The sequence below is a fragment of the Zonotrichia leucophrys genome, chromosome 8 (genome assembly GCF_028769735.1).
Source record: "Zonotrichia leucophrys gambelii isolate GWCS_2022_RI chromosome 8, RI_Zleu_2.0, whole genome shotgun sequence".
In the NCBI taxonomy this organism is placed as follows: Eukaryota; Metazoa; Chordata; class Aves; order Passeriformes; family Passerellidae; genus Zonotrichia; species Zonotrichia leucophrys.
The window spans coordinates 18987656-19010956 of NC_088178.1; the positions used below are offsets into that span (position 1 = coordinate 18987656).

Here is a 23301-nt window from a genome sequence, read left to right on the forward strand (position 1 = left end):
CAGCTCGTTACCCTTTTTTAATGAGGCCAGAGAGTGACTTGCAGCAGGCAACTGTAGAAAGAAAGGTTCAGCCACAGTGCTGCGCACAAGTACTTTGAAATGGCACCTTTTTGTGTAAAGTTACTCCTCCCAAAGCTTCACCTTTGTGGTTCAGATGGGTGTCAGCAGAGTGACATCAGTGTTGATGTCAGGAGGACTTAGAAAAAAGTATTACAGTAGGCTTCAGAAAATAGTGTTTATAAATGTGGCAATGAACTGCATTAAGATTGAGAAAATCGGCACTTTGTGAAAATATTCTCATAGATGTCACCGCCTGTTTCGGTGTCATTCGATCAATGAAAAAAAATCCTGAGTCTTACAAGCAGGTGTTGGTACTTTAAAGACTACTATAAACCTAAAGGAGATGGTTTTTATTTGAGATTATCAGCTGCATAGGTTAATCAGAGCAGAACATTTTCAATGTAAACCCATTTTAAAACAAAAGAAGTTATGCTGCTTCAAGCAATGGTGAGCACTTAGGTCATCTTTTATTCTTTAAAAATAGTACACTTGGGTTTTTGAAAATCATCAGGAAGTATTTCCTTTGCCAGTTCAGTGCCTCTGGGATAAGGTAAAACAGCTTAAATATTCAGTGCTCATGCAGGATACACCAACAGATTTACACTACTACACAAGTTCCAGATCGTGTATTCAGCTTTATTCTCTTACACAAGAGTTGGTCTTCAAATGCTGGAGCACTGTGATAATTCAGCTTTTTCCTTCAGTTGATCTTTCATACATTGATTCCTTTTAGTTTCAGCCTTTGATACTAGTTTTTGCATTGAGTAGGGAATTCTCACAATTTGAAGGGTATATTCTTATCTGATGCAGGAATGACAAATTAATGCACATCCTTGCTTTCTTTAGTTGGCCCCATCAGAGAAAGAGATGATGCAGTAAGAAAGTTGAGGGGAAGAAAGATTCCAGCTAAAGTAGAGCATTAGTAGTCATCAGCTAGAAAACAGAAAGAGGGTTAAGAGAGAGAGGAAATTAGATTTTCATAACAGGACAGATAATAAGACTGAGATATAAGCAAATTAAAATGCTAGCTCTTACTTTCAATGGTGAGAATACAGGTGCTAGCAGCTGAGCCTCTATTGTTGACTGCTTTACACATATATTCCCCTTCATCTTCTGGGAAGGTTTCTGGCAAGTAAAGGCAGTAGGTTTCTCCTCTTTCAATGTATTGATAGTCCTCAGAGTCCTGCAACATTTCCCCTTCAAACCACCATGTAACTTCAGGTTTTGGTTCTCCAGTAATTTTAACTGTAAATCTCACTGGCTCGCCATCAACAACTGATGTGTTTTTCAGTGACTTCTTGAACCAGGGAGCTCCAGATCGAGCCTGATCCTCATCTTCACAAGTAGAACCATTAATAATGCTTCCCTCTTCTTCTTCTTCCTCTTCCCTTTTCTGTTTTAAAATAAGTTGAATTTAAAGTAGCAATAGCACTATGACTGACAGTGACACACGTTTCATTACAAGTTACTGTGTTTCTGAGAAGAGGAAATTCCACATCTGTCCTCAATACATTACAATGCACCCAATCTGGGCATGCCACGGGCAGTAAAATGCATTTTAATGAGGCTGGAATGTTGGTGCAAAATACAGGCAGGAATGTCAATTCCATTTTCAGACTATTCACAGGATGTCACATACTCTGACACAGGATGTCAGCAGTGTCTCACGCTCTTCTGCAAGTGTTCAGGTTGGATGGAGCTTTGAGCAGCCTGATCTCATGGGAGGTGTCCCTGCCTACATCAGGGGAGTCAGAACCAGATGATTTTAAGGCCCCTTCAACCCAAACCATTCTTTGATTCCATGGAGAGTATGTGCAAACAACAAAAGCAATTTTATATTATTTCAGCAATTCCTAGCACCTGCTAAAAGAAGCAGAACTTTCCTTTTGCATCTGGTAGTGTTGCCTACAGTGGTAATTTAGAAGCTAAGTTAAATGACACAAGTGGAGAAGATTATTTTGCAATTTATACCTTTTGTAATGCTGCATCGATTTCTTTTTGCTCAAACTGCATGCGTAGCAATTTCTGCTCCTCAATCCTCCTCTGCTCCTCTTCTTCTCTGGCTCTTGCCATTTGCTCAAAACGAGCCTTCATGTTCACTTTGTGAGTAAATGGAGCCTCAGATTTCATGGCTGGTGTCACATCTACATCATCATCCTTGGGAAATAATAATTAAAAACATGGCTTAACTATTATTTATTGCCTTAGACATATATATGATAGCAAAACCAGTATTGTGTTCCCAGAGGTTTTTTTTAACTTAGCAGAGCCACACAGAGACCTGGTTTTTTCAGAAGTTTGTTTGAGTGTAGGGTGAGTTTTGTAATAGTTCATCCAAGGATAGCACAAGATTTTTGCAAAAGTAATTTCAAAAATTCTATGTAAAAAAATATTGCTGAAGTTTTATTCATATAGAAGTTGAGCACTTCTTGGCAATTGTACATCCTCAGTGACTGGATTATTTTGCCATGATGTTGGATTGGGTTTAACACTGAAACAGTTGACCTTATGAAAACAATGAGTGTCAATCATTAAATTAAAAGCTCACAAATAGGACAGACTTGGAGCTGATGCTGAAGTGACTCCTGTGGAGAAGAGCCAGAATGAAGTTCAGATCAGGCTTAGTCCTGTTAAGGTTTTACATTTCATCACAAAAGCTCACACTGAGCATATGGATTCCAGCCCACTTTGGCACTGATAGCTCCATTTCTTGGGGTTTCCCCTCTGAAAAACTGAAGGTTCTGGTCTGAAATACAGATGAATATGAACCCTCTTCTGCTCTACCCTGAGGAGTGAGTGTACATCACAGAGACTTGATCTTCAAATGCTATTGTCTGGATTGGGTAATTGAGTTTTTTATTCCATTCATGTAGTGGAGAATGAATTAAGAGTTCAGAAGGAGAAGCAGTTCAAGTGATGATTAATAGGTAATTCTCAGATATGATGTTTTAAGCCCTCAGACTGGCAGGTTTCAGGTTAAAATGCTGAGTTGTAGGGCTTTGAGCAGAAAAGCAGAACTCTGCTTGACCGAATCACTGATAATAAACTGGTGCTGTCTCTTTAAGGGATGCTGAGGTGTGATGTCCTTAAGCATCCAAAGGAGGGAACACGAAAGAAGGGAAAACATAATTTTGGAAACAGCAAAATTTTATCAAAGCAGCAGCATTTTCCACTGCTGGATCATTAGTGTGCTGGTTAAGTAGATCATTAACATACACAGAATGCAACTTACCTCATGAAATTTTTCAGCTTCCCTTTCTCTGATTTCTTTATCCATGGCTCTTCTCTTTGCCCGCTCTTCTTCAATCTTCTTCTGTATTTCTTCTTGAGACAGTTGTCCTATTTTTTCAAACTTGCTTTTTAAGTTCTTTGCCTGGATAGAACCACTTCTTTTTAGCTTCATCAATTCTTCATATTCTTTGCTTAACTCAAAAGTTTCAGCCTCTTCTTCCAGCTGTTCAGAAATGACAGAATGTGTAAGATGGAAAATGCCCTCATTATTTTTACTACCTATTCTCCCTCCAGATGGTATAATTCAATACATTACAGCTCTGTTAGTTATTTGAAATTTCCCCTGTAATTTTTTTTTACTTTGCTATCTCATGGTGAATGCATTTGTATAATATCTCAACTAGATACAGATTTTAAAATACCTTGCTTGAATATCCCATTTGTTCAAGGGTTGCTGTCAATAAACTGCCCTTCTTGGATTCAGAAAACCAGACACAGACCAATACGAAAAACTTAGCTGGAGTCCAAAATTCACCTCTACTTGCTTGTAACATGATATGAAGTAATCCTCTAAAATACAGCTGTTTTGTTAAAAATAAAATACTGCCTTTTTTATCTTTTCCTAATTCAGTGAAAAAGTAAATGACATTTCAAGATGTTGTGGCTGGAAAAGAAAGGGCAGTTGTGGATCCTGCAGTCAAACCACATGGGAAGCTGTAATTACTGATCTTTTTCTCGCTCCTTTTATGACCCTGATTGTAAAGATGTACATGCATTTTAGCTGGATGTCCCTGTCTCTCCCTGCTTCCCCAGGATTAGTTGAGAACATCACAAGCTAGAGCCTTTACTATTTGCTCAAGCTTTGCAACAAAAACAGTAAAACAATAAATTAATGTTGTGCTCTAACATTCAAAAGGGAACAATAAAAGAATTGCCACCCACAGCCACACTGAAGTGTAAAGTTCATCAGTGTGATGTTTTAAACATTGGCATGTAAAGCAGATTTTGTGTGTGATTTTTAAAATCAACTGTGCCAGTCTTCAAACCCTTGAAACACCAATTAGAAAAAAATTGAGCCCACTGTATTTTTCTCATTAGGTAGCACAGTATCTCTCTAAGGAAAAGCAAGAATATTGCCCTTTCTCTTACTTCTGTTTTTGTATTGTCTTTTGGGAACTAGATATTCTCCCAAGATCATAAATATTATCTAATCATTTTAGTAATTGTCCAGAAATTCAGAAATTATTGCAAAACCAAACTACAAATTCATAACTGTACTTGCTTCCAAGGTGGGAGTGGATAAACACATTTTCCTGATAGATTAGTGACAAAAAAGTCATTATATAAAATGTTTTACAAATAAGATTTTCTATTTTTCTTTCCTTTCACATCATATTGAATGCATTAACTTAAAACTTCTTTCAAAGGAATTTTTCTTTCCAGTCTTAAACTTTTAGTAACAAAGTGATAAATTTTATTTTTACTCAGAGCATACTTAACATATAGTTTGATGTACAAACCTGTCCCATTTCTTGTCTCAGCTGTTTAAATTCTTGCCTTTCCATTTCCAACTTTTGCCTACGCTCTTCTTCTGTGCGCCTCTTTTCCTCCTCCATTTTTTGTTTCAGCAACTCCTCAAAATTAATTTCCAGTTTACCAGGTATGAGAGATTCTTGAGAAAAGGTTTTAAACATTTCTGGTGATTCATCATCCAGCACCTGCTGGAAATTCAGAGCATTAATTATGTCTGTGATGAAATCACAGCATTGTTCAGACACTTGTGGTACATAAAGATAAGTGACTGTTTGTCACATCTGCCCCAGAGCAGACAGGGGCACTGTGCCAGTGTGGCCATTCCTCTGATGCTGTGGGAGGGAGTGCTTTGGGGGTTGGTATTTCACTTTACTTACAGCACTAAACTTTTATAATGAAGATTAGGTGGTTTTTTAAAGTGCAGTATTTTCCCTCTGTAGGGGAGGATGTCCTCTAAATGCACCTTTAGAACCTAAAGCAATTCATTCTTGTTTACTTCAGACAAAGTGTTTGTGTTTAAATGTCATTGCTCTTAATACTGAAGTACATTTATCTGTAATGTTTCTCTTCAGCAATCTGAATTTGTGTTCTAAAGCAGTATTAGTATTCCCAGTAAGGATAAAGGAACAGAACATTCAGAAGCAGCTCTTCTTTTTGCACAAATTGTTTATGTTAAGCTATGTGGCTAGTTTATTGATTTATACACCCACTAGCAGGGGTTTCCTCCTTTCCCTGTCCCTGAATGGCTTCAGAGCAGGGTTAGGCCTGGTTGGCATTGGGAGCAGCTGGCCTATCTTTTGGACTAATCTGTAGATAGTGCCTAGGAAAGGCAGTTTTCATTATGTCCAAAGCAGCAAGTGCAAGAACTAATATTTTATCAGACTGAATTTGTTGAAGTACTAAAATATGAATCTGAACACTACAGAAGCAGCCAGTAGTGACAGTGAGTTATACAGGAATTTTAATGGAAGTTTATGAATAAGAATATATGTGCATGCAGCAATATCAGCTTACTAACAGAGATTGTCTCTACAGGAACGTTCTGTAGCTAAAGGTGAGGTGAGGTCAGGCACTGGTCAGGTACTGAACTGGGGGGTGATGTGGCTTTTGGCACTGCTTGATCAGCACAGGTTTGAAAAGCCTTGTGGCAAACATGGGAGAGCTCAACGTGCCCTAAGTTGTAGGCATTTCTAGCAGCAGTAATCAGTCAAATGACAGCAATAATTAAAGGAGTAATATTTCCATTTGAGAAAGTGCTCTGACTATAAAGGGACAGAGAATAGGCATTTCTGTAAGAGCCTCTGGCACTATTTATATTTATTGCTGCTTACTGCCACTGTAACCCACACCTTTTCTGCTGTTGGTGTTATCTTGGTTCATACCACACTCCTGACCTACTTTGCCCATATCTCTTTATTTGCCACAGCTCTTTCAGTAGATTTTTAGCCCAATCCCACTTAAATTCTACAGATTTTACTCAGATTTTTCTCTCTAAGCTTACAACTGGACTTCAGCACCACCATTCCTTCCATTCTTCATTTGTTTTGTGTAATGAGCATAATTGTTGAAATCATGTTATAGAGAAGTGAAGTCAAAAACCAAAGCTGTGAACTCCTCCCTACAGTGAAAATGATGCCCCACAATTTTTAGAGGCTGCCCATAACTAAATTAGCAAAGCAACATGAAATTCTCTTGCTGGTGGTGCATTAGTTCATAAGCTCATGACTTCAAGAAGATACCAAACCTAAGTGACCACGAGAAGCATCAATTCAGAATTTGCCCTCAAGAGTTCAAAAACTGTGCATGCACTAGCAGCTGTCTCTGTATTTCTAACTGAGTTATGAAAAGCCAGCCACCTTCTCCCTGCTTAAAAACCAGAAAGATTTAGTTGAGCTATGTCATGCACAAAACCTCTGTGGTTAGTTCAGTAAACATTTTAGCCATATTTTGTGAAATTAGGCCATTTTTTTTTTTTCTGCAAAGTGGAAATGGTTGGTAGTGAGAAAATTTCCTGTAACAATCATGGTTTGTAGCGTAGTCAACAGGAAAAGTTTTTTTTGTTTTGTTTTGGGGCTTTTGTGCTAAGACAGGGTTTTTTTGCGGTCTCTACCAGGAAAAGATTGATGGGGGTGAAAGACTGCAGTGTAGAAGTCATCACACTGATGCTGGGGAGCATGGAAATAGCACAGGGAAATGTGAAATAGGGAGATCCAAAAGGAGGTGGCATTTGTGTTTTCCAGCCACAAAACTACCATTTCTACCACTTCCAAAATGAAATTAAAATGAATGAACATTAAAAAGTTCCTGGAATAACAATTTAATGTTCATTTTTACTGCCTATGAAAGGGAGGACTATTATATTTTTAAACATTTTAGGACAATCTTCACTGCTGCTACATTTTGAAGCAGTGGGAAATAAGGAAAACAGATTATTGTATTCTGTTAATAGTAGAAAATGTAGTATTCATATTCAGGATGCTACTTAACAGAGAACTTTCAAGTGCATAAATGCTAAAAATATATTTCAGGTTTTTTTTAGTTACAGACCACTTTGACTGTCTGCAAGTAGAGCAGTCCCAGCCACTGTGCTGGTATGATGGATTACACCCTGTTTATCAGTGAGGTTTTTCTTGCCTGGACACTTGAGTTTAGGTTCCCGCTACACCAAGGCAAAAAAAAGTTTCTCAAGAAAGCAGGAAAAAACAGAAGCAGCACATACTTTCTGGGCTTCCTTTAGTTCTCTGCTGCCTTTTCATAAAAAGTCTCCATAGCATTCTTTTGTTGGATTGAGGGTATTTTTAAGTGGCTTTAGCTTTTGTTTTCTGTCTTTGGAGATACAGACAGACACTATTGTTCAGTACAGCATCACATATAAATCCACATTGTAGCTTCTCTAGGTAGTCTTTCAGCACAAATCTTTGGCCCAATTTCCAGGCAGAGGGAGCCCTGCTGGCAGGATCAGTACTCATACAAAATTTTCATTTCTCTCCCAAGTATTGCTTTGAGTGATCAAGAAAATGTTACTGGGCACACAGTTGGCCTTCCCCAGTTCAGCCACAGAGGATGTAGGAAGGTGCTACCAGATGCCTGGGTTATTCCACAGTTCTAGACTGGCAGGTCCTGCCCTCGCTTTTCAAACAAACACTACTTCATTCCACTTTATACTTTTGTAATTTAATGCTGTATTTCCTGATATCCACCAATAAGTAACTGGCTTATATCCAAAAGCCTGCTGAATCTTGAAGTGGTTGCACTAAGTATGAAGACCACAGTTAAAAGCTCTGTGGCCACTTTTTCTTTATTTTTTTAAATATAAATAGTAATTGCCAACCTCTGAAATCAGGCATCTTTCTGTGCTTTCAAGTAGAGAATGTCAGTCCTAACCCCCTGAAAATTTCTCTCCAGTTTAATCCTAACTCAAATTTTCGAAGTCCTTGCATATGACAGAAATCTGTGTTTGTCAAGGGAAGATAGTATTGCAAAGTGTTCTAATGGTAAACACCACAAGTTATTTTTTGTTTTTCCCTGAACAAGCATTAAAAACATCAAGTAGCAGAGCTCAACCTTTTCATTTTTTCTCCCTGAAGAGCCACAGATGACTGCAAGATACATACTTGCAGTGAGCATTTTTCTACTATGTCATTAATTAGTAGTGCTTTTAGTAGTAAGAATGGACACCCTGTAGAGGTAGGGGAATAAACTTGGAGCTGTAAAAGAAATTGCTCTTCCCAAAAAAATCCCAAAACAATTAACCCTCCTTGTGGAAACATTTTGCTTCCCAAGTATGTTGCATCTAGTGTAATAATACCCACTGGATATGATACCTGCTTTGGACTAAATTATCTGAAATCCTCTCTAGGCTGGCTGTGAGGAGGGATTGTTCTCTGATGACTTTTGGTAAATGAATCTGACTAGTTTACCCCATTACCTTATAATAAATAGTAAGGTGAACTAATTAATAAAGGAGTTGAAGCATGTATTCCTGACTTTATTTAAAAGTTTTTCCCAGAGTTTCTTTCCAGATTGGGATTTAGGTAAAAATTAAATTCTGTGCTAAACCAAAATACCATACCATATTCTTCCTTGCTTCAGCAAATGCTCTTTTCTCCTCTTCTATGCGTCGTCGTGCATCCTCTTCTGCTTTCCTCTTTTCCTCTTCTCTCCTCTGTCTTTCTATCTCCTCAAAACTGAGTCTGAGTTTACCAGGGCGGAATTCTTTAACAGCATTTTCAGATTCTTCATCACCACCTTCATTTATCTTAAGAGAATAGGGAGAGGAAAACGTAGAAAGCACTTATCTAAACAAGAAAAAATATTCTTTATTGCAAATAAATACTCCATTCCTTTCTGATCTTTTCTAAGTACTGTTTTCTCTTTGGGGGAAAAAAAAAAATCAAGACTTAGGTTCCTGTGAGCATCATTTAAATCTTTGTTCTAGCCAGGGGAGCAAGAAAAGAAATTTTCAGTATCCTACACATAGCTTTTATAATTTTTAAAACTGTGTTGAGTGTGTAATTCAAAGAACAGTGTGTTACCAGGAAGAGGCTGAACAGTTAAGTACATACTTTATGGTCTCATTGTTGGATCATTTACTGTAAATCATTCTCTATTCTCTTTATTTACATCATTTTCTTAGATGTTTATATCATCAAGTCTTTTTGTTTGTATAGAAATTGCTTTCATCAGTGCACCACTTAAAGAAATGCTGTACAGTCTTATAGCAAATCTGAATCAGTTAGCATTTTGCTGTTATTCCAGACTGAGATTTTTGTTTCTTTTCTTTTTAGACATTTAATCATCACTGAAGGAGAGGAATTGAGATACTCTGATCTCCTCGCTGTAGCTGCTCTCCAGTGAACTCTTGCGTGCTGAGAGAAGCCTGTGCTTTGCAAGCTGCAATCACGAGCCCCTTTCAGAGGACATCCCAGAGTACTTCATCTGTTCATGGAGGGAGTGACTGGGAGCTGTCAGAGTACTGATAATCCAGATCTCTGTACTCTGAGCAGCCCTGGGACTGGTATGTGGGATAGCCCATTAAGGGAATTAGAGAAATCTTTATTTGAAATTTGTAAGAAAAAAAAAAAAAAGAGAGAATTTAGGGAAATTAACTGCTGAATTCTTAAGAAAAGTGTTTACTTCAAAATTTGGCAGCCACTGGTCAGTAGGTACAGCTTCATGTTAAAAAAAATTCTTTTGATGTAGAGAATTTGTAAATTAATTCATATTACTTGATAAATAAATGCATAAGCATAAGGAAGGGAGATGTGAACTAATCTTCAGTTAGAACACCTAAGTGACTTCATGGAGTTCACTCTACTTCAGTTTCTTCACTCTACTCCTTCACTAGAATCCCTTGCCCCAAACAAAAAAGTCCATTATAGACATAACAGCAAGGTTATTGGTGTGAAACAGCAGCAGGTTATTGGAGGTGGAGATGAAAAAGTAAACCACAGTTTGGGTATCTGCCTAAACCTAGAACTCTCTCAATATGGACCAGTTGGAAATTTGTGTGTTTCTGCTTTCTAGAAGTTCTGTGTTGTTGGTGTTGTTTAATTTTGTTTCTGTAGAATATAAATGTCCTGAATGTTTTGGAAATATAATCGAAGTAGTGATCTAGAGCTGTTTTCCAAAACTGTCCATGCATAATTATTCTCTGTTAAAGCTAGCAAATTTCCTATAAACAATATTTTCCAAGATTTTATGGAAGATTAAAATCTCATTTCTTGTTAATCTTGTTTGTATGTGAATTTTATATGCGAATTAAGAAAGTCATAGTGATCATGACTATACAGGGGAAATGGGGTATGGAAAAATAAGCTAAGCTAAACTATCTGGTTAGCTTAGGTTAATACTAAGTGTATGATTCCTTCAGTGTGATCCAAGAGCAAACTACAGTGAGCTCTGTTTATAGCTGATCTAGCTCTGACTTACGATAAAGAACACATATGGAGGCAGTTTTCTGTAATACAAAACAGGTTCTGTGGGCTGCATTTCTGACAATCTGGGGGACTCCCTCTAGTAATTTATAGTTTGTTGTTGTTTATGTTAGTACATAAAAAAGAGCTGAGCTGTCTTTTTTTTTTTCCTTTCTTCATAAGAGGAGAGTTGTAATTGATGTATATTTCTATCACATTTACAAATAAATATGGGGTTAAGAAACAGCATTCTGTTACTAGGGAATGTTTACATCAAAAACCAATTACTGAGCCATCTGCAGCACTACTTCAGAGAAAACAGACAACCACTCATCTTCTTGAAGGCTTACAGCTTAAGATACTACAAAGTGTAGATAAAAAAATCTACTGAGTTGCTGGCAAAATCAAAATACTGTTATTTTTTGGTTCACTAAAAGAATGTCTAAAACATTATGCCAGTGTGGTTACTGAGTTAGAGCAAAGGTCAAAAATGTCTTTCAAAAACTCATTTCCAGACTCTTAACAGCTTGAAATAGAGATAAGGAAGAAGAAAAGAGAAGAATCACATACAGGAAAGAATGTGCAGATTGTGTACCAGCATGAACAGAACGTGTGCTTACCATTCTCTGCCTGGCTGCTTCAAAGGCACGTTTTTCCTCCTCCAAGCGCTGCCTCGCTTCTTCCTCTGCTTGCCGCCTTTGGTTCTCCTGTCTTTGTCTTTCCAGCTCTTCAAATGTCACTTTCAGCTTACCAGGAGACAGAGGATCTTGAGTTTCACTGTTTTCATTTTCACCCTGGGTAAGAAAAATGAAACAGTTGTATCTTAAGCCAATAAATATCTATTATATAGCTATTTTTGGATCACTGCTTTACCTGGACTAATGAAAGGCACTTGGGTTCCTTAAGGAGTTGGTTTTGTTTCTCATCTTTTAGCGCCATTTCTTCATCCTGTGTCTTTCCTTGTTCTGCTCTCTCTTTTCCTGTGTTCTCAGAGTTTATTTTCATCTTCCCAGATGTCCTGGTGCTTTTTACAGGCACTACTGTAACTAGCAGTGATTCATCCCCTTCCTGTCCAAAAAGATATTTATTACATTTTCATGGCACTTGACTTGTAGGTGGCCTCAGTTCTTAATGAACCTGCTGTTTAATGTGTGTGCACCAAAGCTTCCAAAAGATTTACTTGTATTGAATATTGCCCACAAGAATAAAGTCACTGGTTTTCTTCTAATATCTGAAGAGTATCAAGAACTGAATTATATTTTAAACATAATGGCTGGCAAACTCCTTAATTCCTTTATGGATTTTCATTAACTGTTTGCCATAAAATCTCAAGGTTTGGGAAAGAACAGGTGTAATTTTGAATGTACGAGAATTGTAACCACACTCTACTTCCAGTTTTATATTTATTATGTAAATGATAATAAACTGCAGCTGGAATAAGCCAATAGCTCAACACAGAAATATGTAATTTGTAATTTCTAATATGTAATTTGTCAGGTACAGTAATTGTTTCTTGAAGGATGTTGCTGCTTCAACTCTCTATTTACAATTTATTTGCCAAAATATAATTTACCCATATTTTTCCCTCCTGCCAAATAAGTTAAAACTGATGAATTTGCAGGTTTAGTTTTTTCTTTCCAAAACTGTAGTAGGAGTGTGATTTTCTTGTGTTAGTGAAAGACAGTAGGACCTTTGGGCCCAGTTTTTGAAATGAAACATTTATTTGCAAGATAAATCAAAACCCGTATGGTATATTAGTAAAAAAAATAACAAAGTTAACTGAGTGAGGTGTTCAAACATCTGCATATTGTCAGAATCCCCCTTTAATTTCAAGTTTAAGGCAAAGAGCTTTTAAGATAATTCTTTGCAAAGCCAGAGGACTTAAAAGAATCCCTAATATATATATATATATATATATATATATATATCAGGAAAAGAATTCCTAATATATATAAAATAATTCTGGTGGCTTTGAATATTTACATTTTAGATGTTCTTAATTAGCCACAAAATATTCATAGTGCAGGCTCTGTTTCAGACTTCACTATATTGACTTCAAGTATAGAGATAGTTCCATATACATTAAAAATTTGTTAACTCCTTTGTTGAACTTTAATTAGATATTTCTGTGCTGTTTTCTAAGTTTTCCCAACCCAAATTACAATAATAAAACAAAGTGAATAAAAATGTAGGTGAACATTTCTTTAAAAAAATCTGATTACCTCAGCTGCTGATTCAGTTCCCGTATTGTTAAAGTCATCAATCTATTAAATGAGAATTTCATATGATTACATTAATTTGGCTCTTTGCCTTAGAGTTGCAAACATAGAACTGGAAATTCTTTTTGTATCAGTGATATGTATGTAGCACATAAATTCACAGAGGAGGTAAGGAGCGAGGCTCTGCTGGAATACTTCAGGTAGGTCAGCTTGTCGAGGAAGAGGCAACAAGACATAAAACATCCCACACAAAGTCTGCTAAAGCATTCTCAACACTGCTGAACCAAGAACAGTACTTGAGATGTCCATTCTTCATTTTTTTCAAAAAAAAAAAAATTCAAAAAAACCCTAAAGCAAAGTCATTGATTATTTCTGATTCACATGACATTGTCTTCCCCTCAGCTCCTGAAAAAAGCCCAATGCTGTGTTTGCTTCCTATGCTATGGCCTAAAACTGACACACTTTTTAAAATTCTACATGTAAGTACTTCTGCCTTGCAGGGTACATTAAATATATGCTAGATACAATGCCAATTAAACGTACAATTTTAACCATGTTAGAAGTTCTAGTAGAAAAGACTGTCCAAAAACTGACTTCTCTATAGCACTGCTTTTCATTTCTTACAACAAATTCAAACCTAAATGAAGTACTACTATCATTTGGTTAAACAGAAATTTGCATATGTTTTTAGTCTATAATTTAAATGCTTACTCTCACTGCAGTATTTGCAGCACTGAAGAAAACTTGCAAAAGGGATTAAGTTTGATATCCTACAAAAGACAGAATTTGCTTTATTGGCATCAATAAAAGTTGGAGTCTGTTCATATGTTATATATTTATGCAATGATGATTCGCAAAATGGCAAAGGAATAAAACATGACCTGGATCTTCATGATTTATTATTTTTACTGCATTAGTGTTGTCTCATTTTTACCTGCCACTGGCGTTTTCTTACTACTTCTTGCTTGCCTTAGTTCATGTATCACTGAGCTCTATCCACTAACTTACAGGGAAAGGTTGTCTAAAGTAAGAGTTTATAAAATACAAGAAACATTTTCATATTAGTTTAGTAAACTTATATGCATATGACACCAAAATTTGTGCATGGTTTCTAACAGGTTTATACCTGTGCAGTTTCATCTGCAACTCAACTTTGGAGCTTACAAGAAAATTGTTACTGTAAAGAAATGAAGACTGAACATAATATCTCACTTCCACCCCACTGAGCATCTCCCACGTAAATCTCTACTATGAGAAATCTTAAGATCAATCTTTCTGATCAATACAAAACATTTTTAGTGTTTGTTGTTTACAATTACATCCTGACTGTTGTGATCAGATAAACATACCTCCTGTGCCTTTTTTGCCAATTCTCTTTGAATTTTTCTTTTCTCAATCATATCTTGTTCAATTCTGCGCTTTCTTTCTTCTTCCGTTCTTTTTCTTTCTTCTTCTTGCCTTTGCTTCTCCATTTCTGCAAACTTGCCTTTAACAGTTCCTGTGGACATGAAATGCACAGCTCAGCAGTTCCATCTAACACCTACCCAGGGAATTCTGTGGCCTTTAAAGTCAGGCCTCTCTTACCTATGAGCTTTGGAACATAACCCTTTTCTGTTTTAGATAGTTTGGTCTCATCATCTTCATCAGATCCAAGCAGTTCTTTCATCTAGTTGATGAAGCACAGAAAGTAAAATGTCTTTATAACTTAAATGAAATCCCAGTATTATTGTATTCAAATAATGTGAATTTATATAGATTTTCAGATATAATATTAAATATTATAACACAAAGTATTAGCAAAGAAAATAACCTCCTGCTTTCTCCTGTTCCATTCTCTCTCTCTAACATATTGTTCTTTTCTTCTTTGCTTTTCATCTCTAGATCTCCTTTGATTTCTTTCTTCCCTTGCTTTCTGCATTGCTTCAAATTTATCCTTTACATCACCCTTGTGAAGCTTGGGCACATAGGACTTTTGGACGGGTTTAGATGAAGAAAGCAGAATCTTGGTGAAGATATAGAAGAAATGAAGATAAGAAAAAGAAAGGTGAAACAGATGGACAGAATATTTCTGATAGATTGGATTAGAAAGAATGTAAGAACATAAAACAGAAGTGCAATTGAGATTATGAACTTGGTGCCATGAGCCATCATCAGTTAAGCATCATTATATTTGCTCATAAATAGTCATAAATTGTAAAATATCCAAAACAACATTCAGCATTATATTAAACTATTAAATTAGATACAGATTTTTATTGTTGCTTTCAATCTTAAGCAGTCACCAAAGAGACTCTCTGCCCCTAACATTTAAAAGGGATAAAAAGACATAGATACATAATACAATACATATGAGAGTTCTTCTGCAACACTTCAACAGCCATCTAGAGTCTTGAAATAAACAGTAGTAGTTCTTAATTTAAAACTTGCAATATGCTTACTTTTTCAATATCTAGAAAAAAACAGGAGCCCAGAGATTTTATGTTACAAAGTGCAAAGATCACTGGACCACCAGGGCTCTGATGGTGATGCAGCAAATGAAACTTCTTTGCCAATGGTTACTCTGTGGGTGTCCAAACACCAAAGGTTCCCACTTTCAGAGCTACTGTGAAGTTTTGTCTTTTTACAGTGATGACAACAGGAATGTTCTCAATAAAGTAATACTGAGAAAACTGGCTAAAAACATGCTTTGTTTCATATTTTCCCAGCTACACCAGAAGGTTTTGTTCCTGCTACTCAGTAAGTCTATGTAGCAGAGGAAATACTTGAAGTAGCCTAGTATAATTACATTTTAGCATCAGATGTAAATGTTGCCCGGAATTTCCCCACCAACATTTAAACCTTTTCCATATTTCACCCTCCTCCTCCATGTTTTTCTAATAAGAACATAATTCACAGATTCCATCAAATCTTAAGCTACTTAACAAAACCCCTTTCATTGTCTAAAAATACCAGCAGATTTCCAGTATAATTGTCTTTTACAATTATTTGTAATTATTACTCCTGCAAGCATCAGTTGTAAATTATTACATTGCCTTGATTACTTTAAAATGGGTACATACCTCAGTTTTCTGTGCAATGTCATTCATGGTTACTGTATTGTGCTCTGCACCTGGTATGTTTAAGATGGCTTTCAGTTTCTACCTAAAAGAAACAGTTGTAGTTACATTCCTTTCTTGTCCTTTTAAATGATGCTTTAACCATCTTCCTGTAAATAAGTTTGCATAGGCTGAAATTGATGGATCACAATTTCACTTGGTCCGCTGGGGCTTTTGCAGACATGAATAGGTTCTAAGTATGCCACAGTAATTAAAAGAACAAGCTTATGATTCACTATTCATGCTCATAACTCCTCTATATAGTCCTAGATGTTGGGTTCTAATTTCCCTTTTAAAAAACAACAAAACTCGGAGCCAAGCTCGGGCTGCCCGCGCTGCTCCTGCCAAGCTGCGGTCCCGGGGCTCGGGAGGGGAGAGGGGCCGGGGCAGCGCCTGTGCCATCCCGGCCTGCACCCGGCACACGGTACCGAGTCCCGCTCTCCCTTCCCCAGGGAAAAGGAGCGGCAAAAGCTATGGAATGGGATAGGTAAGCCACGTACAGATAAAGCATTTCTATCATTTAGCTGTCTTCCGGAAATTGCATAGCATTTTTCAGAAGAAAATTGTTAGAAATTTTAAAGTACACTGTATACTAGGAAGCTAACAGAAAGGCACTTTCTCTTCTTTTTCTCTTCTTTTCAGCTTCAGGTCTATCAGAGCTCATGGGAGGAAGGAAATCATGATGTGACTCCAGTGCTACTACTGTTGTATTGTATTGATACTCTGAGTCCCAGGAAAGCCTAAACTGAGTGTGCCAAATATGGTGCAAATAAGGGGCTCAAAGATTTTAAGCAAAAATTCTGGAAAAGCAGCTTAGCACTGGAAGGGATTTCTCACTTGTGGTTTAGAGGAGCTGAAGTCAGGGATTTTCATGATATGGAAAGTTAAGCTCTTATTTTTCAAATTCTCTAAGTGTTAATTGCAAACAGATTATAAACATAGAAATATTTATGTACTTTTGAAAAGAATTAATATTAAGAGTTCTTTTCATGTAACCTCTTCAAAAATACACCAACATCACCAGTGCTCACTGGCACTGCTGTAGCTACACAAAAGGAATGGGATTCTTAGAGATCTTGGGATGTTTTTCCCAATGAAAGCAGTCACAACATATGAAAGGAGAGCATTTAGCTACCAACACTTGTCCTGATTTACAAGTTCTAAACTCTTCAGTTTTGGCTTCAATGGGGATGTTCTGGAGAGCACTTTGGTGCTCCCTTTCCACCAGTTAGTAGGGAAAGTCACACCGTCCTCACCCCACTCCTTCACTTGTAGACTGATAGGAATCCAAGGCATTTCAGTTTCTCACTCATGAACATGTAATCACTAAGTAGCAGTTCCTATTGAGATTTCAGGTCAGCAATAGCATGTTAGAATTGTGTCAAGTGTAGAAAGGGAGATAACTGCATCAGCATTCTGCAGCCTCAGGGTCTCCATAGGCTTTGCCATCCATTTGTACACTGTGCAGGATTTTCCCAGCTCTGTAAGCCTTAGCTGACTTCTATCCATGTAAGTAAAATCCCCACTGTGATCAGTGTAACCTTAAAACTACTGCAAATCTTTTAACTCCCTTATTTCTCTAAGCAGGTCTTAGAGGAAGTTCTCTGTTCTCTTCTTTTGCTGCTCTGCTCATTTAAAGGCTCCTTCCCCACTTGGGGCTGGCAGCCTTTAGCCTTGTACTAAACATCCAGCAGCTGACTCAAAGCTTGACTGCAGGAGCCCATCAGAAAGCAAAGGAATGTCATGAATTGGTGCAATGCTGCACTGAAGTGACCTGGGACACAGACACATGTTACCCTTGACATGGGGCTGGAGCAGAGAACACTCAAAGATAATCTGTCACAAGAAATTCCATCTCACATCAACACCTCAAGGTAAGGTTACCACAAATTGTGACCACAGCAATGTACCCCATGGATAGGGCTTCATCTTAAAGTCATCTGAAAAATTACTATTCCAAAGTCTGGTTTATTAGTGCAATTAATTGTAAGAAGATGTTCCTGAGTTAAGACTTTGTCTTGAACCTTTCTGATAGTTCCAATTACCCGAACCTCAACAGTGGGATAACAAATCTGAAATTTTTCTTAGAAGTGCAAAAGAAGTTGGAAGAAATCTTCTTTGCAAATTCCTGCTGTCTGAACTTCCAAAATAGTGCCAGTCCAACAGGTTGTGGGCCTCCAAGATGGCAGATATGTTTCTGCCATTTGGAATACTGCCATATCTGCTTTTACTTTAGGCTACTTTCCAGTTCATTGGCATCACTAACTCTAATATGTTTGAAGGTTAGCCAGCTGGCTCTAAGGCATTTTGCCTCTGCAAGTCATCCTACCTCCACCTCTGATGCTAAAAGATATTGATATAAAGCACCAGCACACTGCTGAACACGATAGCACCCATGTGTGCACTCCCAGCCCTCTGCATGGCCATTAAACCTTGAGCAGGATGAGCAGCTGGACCCTGCCCCAGCCACCCCTCAGGGCAGATGGGTCATTTCCAATAAAGACAATCAAAATATTGAAGAAAAATGAAGCACTCTTGAGTTTTGGATTGGGTCTGTGAGGCAGTGACCAGGGCTTTGGGAACAACCACTCAGAGAGAAGCTCCTCTGTATCTGCCTCAGCCTCAGGAGAGGCTCACAGTCCATGAACTGGTGCTGAGGAAACCCAAGTGGCTGCATCAGGAAGTCCTGGCACCAACAAATCATGGAAGAACAGTGCCTTCCTCATCTGCCAACAGCCCTGCAGAAGAACGCAGTAATAGATTTTCCAACCCAAGAAACCTTGACCTACTAATTTCCTTTTGAGATGAACTAGTTATATTAAATCACCCATTTATATGTATGTATTCTTGTTTTGTATTTTCATCCAATAAAGGCAATTCTTACTTTTTGAGGCAATGTGAGCCTGCCTGTTTAGTTGCTTACTTCAGAAACTGTTCATCCTATTACAAAGCTGTCCAATCTTAATATTCAGTCTCATCTTTTCTTTCCCAAGATCAACAAAAATGCCCCAGCAGAAGCTGTAAGAGCTCCTCATTGAAGCTTCCCACTCAAAAAGAATCCCAGATGATAATTTTGAACATAACTGTGATCAAAAAACGAGTTCACCTTGTTTCCCTTTGCCATCCCAAACTCATCACTCCAGCATTCACCTGAAAATTGTGTAATTTTTTCTTCTCTCCACATTTTATCTTTCCCACAATTAAATGACATATCTTTGATAAAGTTATCAAGTGTTAGGAGCTTTATACTGAAACTACCAAACTGCAGGGTCCCTTTGAAGGGTCCTCTCCTCAAGAAAAATTTAACCTGCACCCAGTGGTGGTCCTAACTCTGGAACTGGAAAAAAGAGAAAATGCCACTTAATTTGACTGGCTGTTATGCAGAGAGGGAGCTCTAAGTTCAAGTGAAAATTTCACACAAAAGCAATAATACATAGGAAATCAGGAACAGATCAGAAATGTTCTGTAAAATATAAATTACTGCTCTCAAACATCTTACTCATTCACTGTAAATGGACAAGCAATCAGCTCAGATATGCCTTGACCTGTTATGATCACAGCTCTTTTTCAACTTTTCATGCAGCCTCCCTAAAATCTTTGGGGAAGAAAAGTCAAAAAAGAAAACCATTAAGGGGACACAGAAGTTTGATGGCTTACAAGTCCCAAAATCTATCTCCTTAAATTTAATTAATTTCCATTTCTGAAAGCAGGTCATAGTCCTCAAGTGATAAGAAAAAAAAAAAAAGTTGTACAGCTTTAACCAGATTAAAAAAATAAAAAACCTTCCTATAAATAATAAAATTTGCTTTCTTTTTAAAAAAATCTTGTTTTTCAGGGGCTTGATAAGCATCTTCACAGACACAAAAAATACCATCATTTCCCTGAACCAAACAGCACTCTTTACAATAGGAGTATGAAGTCAGGACTTGAAAAAAAGGTCCAGTTCCTCAGTGATTTCTCCTTTCAAAGGGCCCCTGCTCCCCTCCTGGGTACTGTGGGTTATAAATAAGCCCTTCATGGCACGGTCTCAGCTACGTTTACCATCTGTCCCCTCTTTGTGATCTACTTGCAGGGAAGTCTCCATTATATAAGAAAACCAAACTGTGAGAGTTGGAAACTCACTGCTTGCAGCCAAAGCACCAAGCAGAGGCAAACACAGTGCCCAGCACTGGAATATTTAATAAAATATTAAACAGAACTGGACAGAGGAGGGGAAATGGCCATCATTTATGTCCTGCCTGTAACTGCTCTGGAATGACACTACCAGTTGTTGTACCAAATTACAGATACTGAAGTAGATACTAAAATTATCATGCACAGGGGAACATCCTGAGCTGGCATCAACCATCAGCTCCACTGCAGCCAGTGAGTTATGACAATTAATACCAGCTGTCTAAACTTCTCATTTTGTATAAATGCAAAATGCAAAACTACTTCCACTCACTTGTATTTCCTTCATTAAGCCTTCATAATTAAAGACCAGAATGCTTACCAACAAGTGGCCCAGTTAATTTTACAATCTTTTCCTCAATCTTTGAATTTATCACACTTCAGTATCTATTGAGAGTCTTATTTTGTTGTAGAATACTCCTTGCAGATAGGGTGTTATTTATAAAAACATGCATATTATAAAGGATGCCTATGTTTTATACAGCTGTAAACACTCCTAAAGCAGCAGTGCCAATCAGCCCAACTGTTAAAAAATGTGATCACCCTTCTCTGCACAAAAGGTCTGCTGATTCCTTACTCTCTTCTGCTGTTTTGGGGTACACAGGCTCCAGAGCAAACATAATGGGGGTTCAGAGACTGCTCTGGTAGTGGGGAAGCACTGCTGGGATCTTCTGGCCCATGATTTCATGTTCCATGGCATCTGCTGATCCAAATGGAAGTGGCAGTAAATTGTGAACTGAGCTCCCCATGAGATAAACCAGGATATTTTGCCCCACCCCAGAGTTCCTCCATTCCCCGCTGTGTCCAGCAGCTGAAGATGAACCAAGTGCTCTGTTGACTTCAATGACAGGACTTCAGAGACCAAGGAAACACAAATGCTGGCCACGAGGTGCTATTGCAATCTGTATCTTCCCTGCTGACAGGACACAGCCTTTCTGCCTCTTGTCAGAAACGCTCTTGGCCAGCTCAGACTGAAGCAGGGCTGGTCACCCACAGTGGCCGTGGCCTGAGCTCTGCCTCTGCCCAAAGGAGAGGTCTCCAGGGCTTCCTAGAGACACACTGCTGCTTCCCCTGGAGCAGCCCTACCCCGCTGCTGGTGGTGCTGATGCCTGTAAAGAGCTGCATCGTGTGTAGCACCCTCACCTGAGCTGGCACAGCTGCCCTCAGTGCACAGCAAGGGTGGCTTCCATCACCTCCTGCACCGCTCTCCCAGTGCCTCCCCTCAGCCAGCTTGATCACGGCACTGGTTCTCCTTAAAGGAGTTTAAAATCTGGATAACAGCATGAATGCTTGCCTGGCTTCGTTCACTGAGAAAACTACTCATCTAATACATTCCAAACGCAGTCAAAGTATTCCTTACTAATGTCTTAAGCCACCTACCCAGCTCTTGTATTTCACCAGGCTGTGCTTTCTGCATAGACCAGTCATGTTGTCATACTTCTGCATGCTCCTTAATGATACAGTTGGCCCTCCTACAGAACTAATTATAATTCATAATTTCGTTTACTTGGACAATTTTCTAGGAGAGCTAATGTCTCTTAAGACCTGAGATCTAAGGTTAAGAGTACAGTGTTTGCTACCATGCAAGTATTTGCTGATTAACTCTTGAAATTCTAACATGCTTGAAATTAAATATGCTTTTTTCAATACTTGTCAGCTTAAAAGAAGCCCTTATTTACCTAAAACAAACGTGATAATAACTAATTTGCAACCTGTCACAGAAGCCAAATATTTCTTCCAAGCCCCTCTGTTTTACAGCCATCACTCCAGAGCGAAGCAGAACCAATGGACGCATCCAGTACGCCCTCGCTGCTGATACCACACCAACAAAACTGAACTCCGCGCCTAGAGACGCGCGGCTTCCGAAAATCGGGGATTTCGGGGATTTTCAGCTAACTTTAATGAACCGCACATCACTCACCGCGGGTCCCTCACGGCAGGGCGGGACGGCCCTCCCGGGCTCCGCGTCCCCCGGGCCGCCTCACGGGGCCGGGCGGGCAGAGCCCCGCGCACGGCGGCGCCTTCGGTTAAACCGCTGCGGCCGCGCCCGCCCGGCCCGCGCCCTCAGGCCCCGCTCCCTCACGGCTGCGGCCGCACAGCCCCCGGCGCTGCCCGGCCCGGGCCCTCCCGCCGCGGCCGCGGTGCGAACGGGCGGCTGCCCCGCAGCCCTGCGGACAGTGCTGGGATCGGCGGCCGGCGGAGCGAAGCGGTCTCGGCGGCGAAAGGAGACGGCGCTCCCGCCGCGGCTCCGGCCGAGGAGCGCAGCGGGCAGCCCCAGCTCCAGCCCCAGACCCGCCGCAAGCCGGGGCAGCGGGGCCGGCTGAGGGGCGGCGGGGAAGGGAGCGGGGCGGGGGGGCCGGGCCGCGCTGTGCCCCGCGGCGGCGGAGCCGCTCTTACCTGTGCGCTGCCCGCGCTGCGGCTCGGGGCGCTCCGGCGGCGGGCGGGCTGCGCTGCCGAGCGCCCCTTGGCTGCGGCCGCCGCTCCGCCGCTGCAACTTTCCATAAAAGTCGCGACGCGCGCCCGGCGCCCGCATTCCAGGCGAGCCCCGCGCCGCGGCAGCTGGCCCGGCCCGGCCCGGCTCGTCCCCGGCCCCTGCGGCTCGGCGCGCCGTGCCCGGCCCCTCGCTGGCCGCGCGGGGGGCGCAGCCAGCCAGCCAGCCCCCCTCCCGCAGGCAGCAGCCCGGCCAACAGGCTAATTTTGGGCTGGAAGCAGCACCGAGCTATAAATAACCGAGACGGCGAGGCTCAGCTGCGCGTCCCTGGCCGTGCCGGCCCCGCCGCAGGGCAGCGGGCGAGCGGCCGCGGGGGCTCCGCGGGCGCACCGGGACCCACCGCGACCCACCGCCCCCACCAGCTTTCGCCCTGCCCGCGCTGGTCCCGAGCACCGCGGCTTCCCCCGGCTCGGTACCGGCGGGGCTGCGCTTGCCCGGCAGCCCCGGGTCAGCCCCACTCACCGCAACCCCGGCCCCGCACGCAGGGAGCGCTCCGCTGCCCCGGCTCTGCCGGCCCGCGGGGTTTTATACCTACGGCGGTCCGGAGCCGGGTCGGTTAATGGCACATGGAGAGCGACCAACTAATA

At 40.1% G+C, this 23301-nt stretch overlaps 2 protein-coding genes across 19 annotated transcripts in view; one reads left to right on the forward strand and one right to left on the reverse strand.

Moving 5' to 3' along the window:
* FUBP1 (far upstream element binding protein 1) overlaps positions 1 to 11383 on the forward strand; it is a 33096-nt gene extending 21713 nt beyond the window's left edge. The window contains exons 21-22 of one of the 5 annotated variants that reach the window (XR_010441148.1): positions 9612 to 9841; positions 11255 to 11383. Coding sequence is in view for 1 of the 5 variants with exons in the window: in XM_064719187.1 (XP_064575257.1) it covers positions 9612 to 9629 (18 nt within the window). In the remaining 4 variants the exon portion in view is untranslated. Of the gene's footprint in view, positions 1 to 9611; positions 11027 to 11254 lie in introns of those variants that run through there. The other 4 variants (XR_010441147.1, XR_010441150.1, XR_010441151.1 and 1 more) reach the window with 4 other exon arrangements.
* On the reverse strand, positions 494 to 23232 carry NEXN (nexilin F-actin binding protein). Of its 14 annotated transcripts, none has more exons than XM_064719178.1 (14): positions 23177 to 23193; positions 16018 to 16099; positions 14769 to 14960; positions 14543 to 14624; positions 14308 to 14456; positions 12962 to 13003; positions 11613 to 11807; positions 11360 to 11533; positions 8897 to 9082; positions 4812 to 5012; positions 3293 to 3514; positions 2032 to 2217; positions 1096 to 1453; positions 494 to 993 (listed from the first exon to the last, which is right to left on the reverse strand). In XM_064719178.1, exons 2-14 carry the CDS (start codon positions 16042 to 16044, stop codon positions 980 to 982), a joined length of 2028 nt encoding a protein of 675 aa, XP_064575248.1. In that variant the 5' UTR covers positions 16045 to 16099; positions 23177 to 23193; the 3' UTR covers positions 494 to 979. The 14 variants fall into 14 exon arrangements, with proteins under 14 accessions (XP_064575248.1, XP_064575242.1, XP_064575241.1 ...); XM_064719172.1 differs by lacking the exon at positions 23177 to 23193 and adding an exon at positions 22621 to 22798 and having other exon boundaries at positions 4812 to 5009; positions 16018 to 16095; XM_064719171.1 differs by lacking the exon at positions 23177 to 23193 and adding an exon at positions 22621 to 22798 and having other exon boundaries at positions 16018 to 16095.
* Positions 23233 to 23301: the final 69 nt, after the last annotated feature.

Coding starts and splice junctions, on each gene's coding strand:
- NEXN (XM_064719171.1), bottom strand. CDS start 22,725: ATGGAAAGTTGCAGCGGCGGAGCGGCGGCCGCAGCCAAGGGGCGCTCG. Junction 14,457..14,542: donor TTATGTTCCAAAGCTCATAG/GTAAGAGAGGCC, acceptor TCATGTCCACAG/GAACTGTTAAAGGCAAGTTT. Junction 1,454..2,031: donor TCGATGCAGCATTACAAAAG/GTATAAATTGCA, acceptor ATTTTAAAACAG/AAAAGGGAAGAGGAAGAAGA.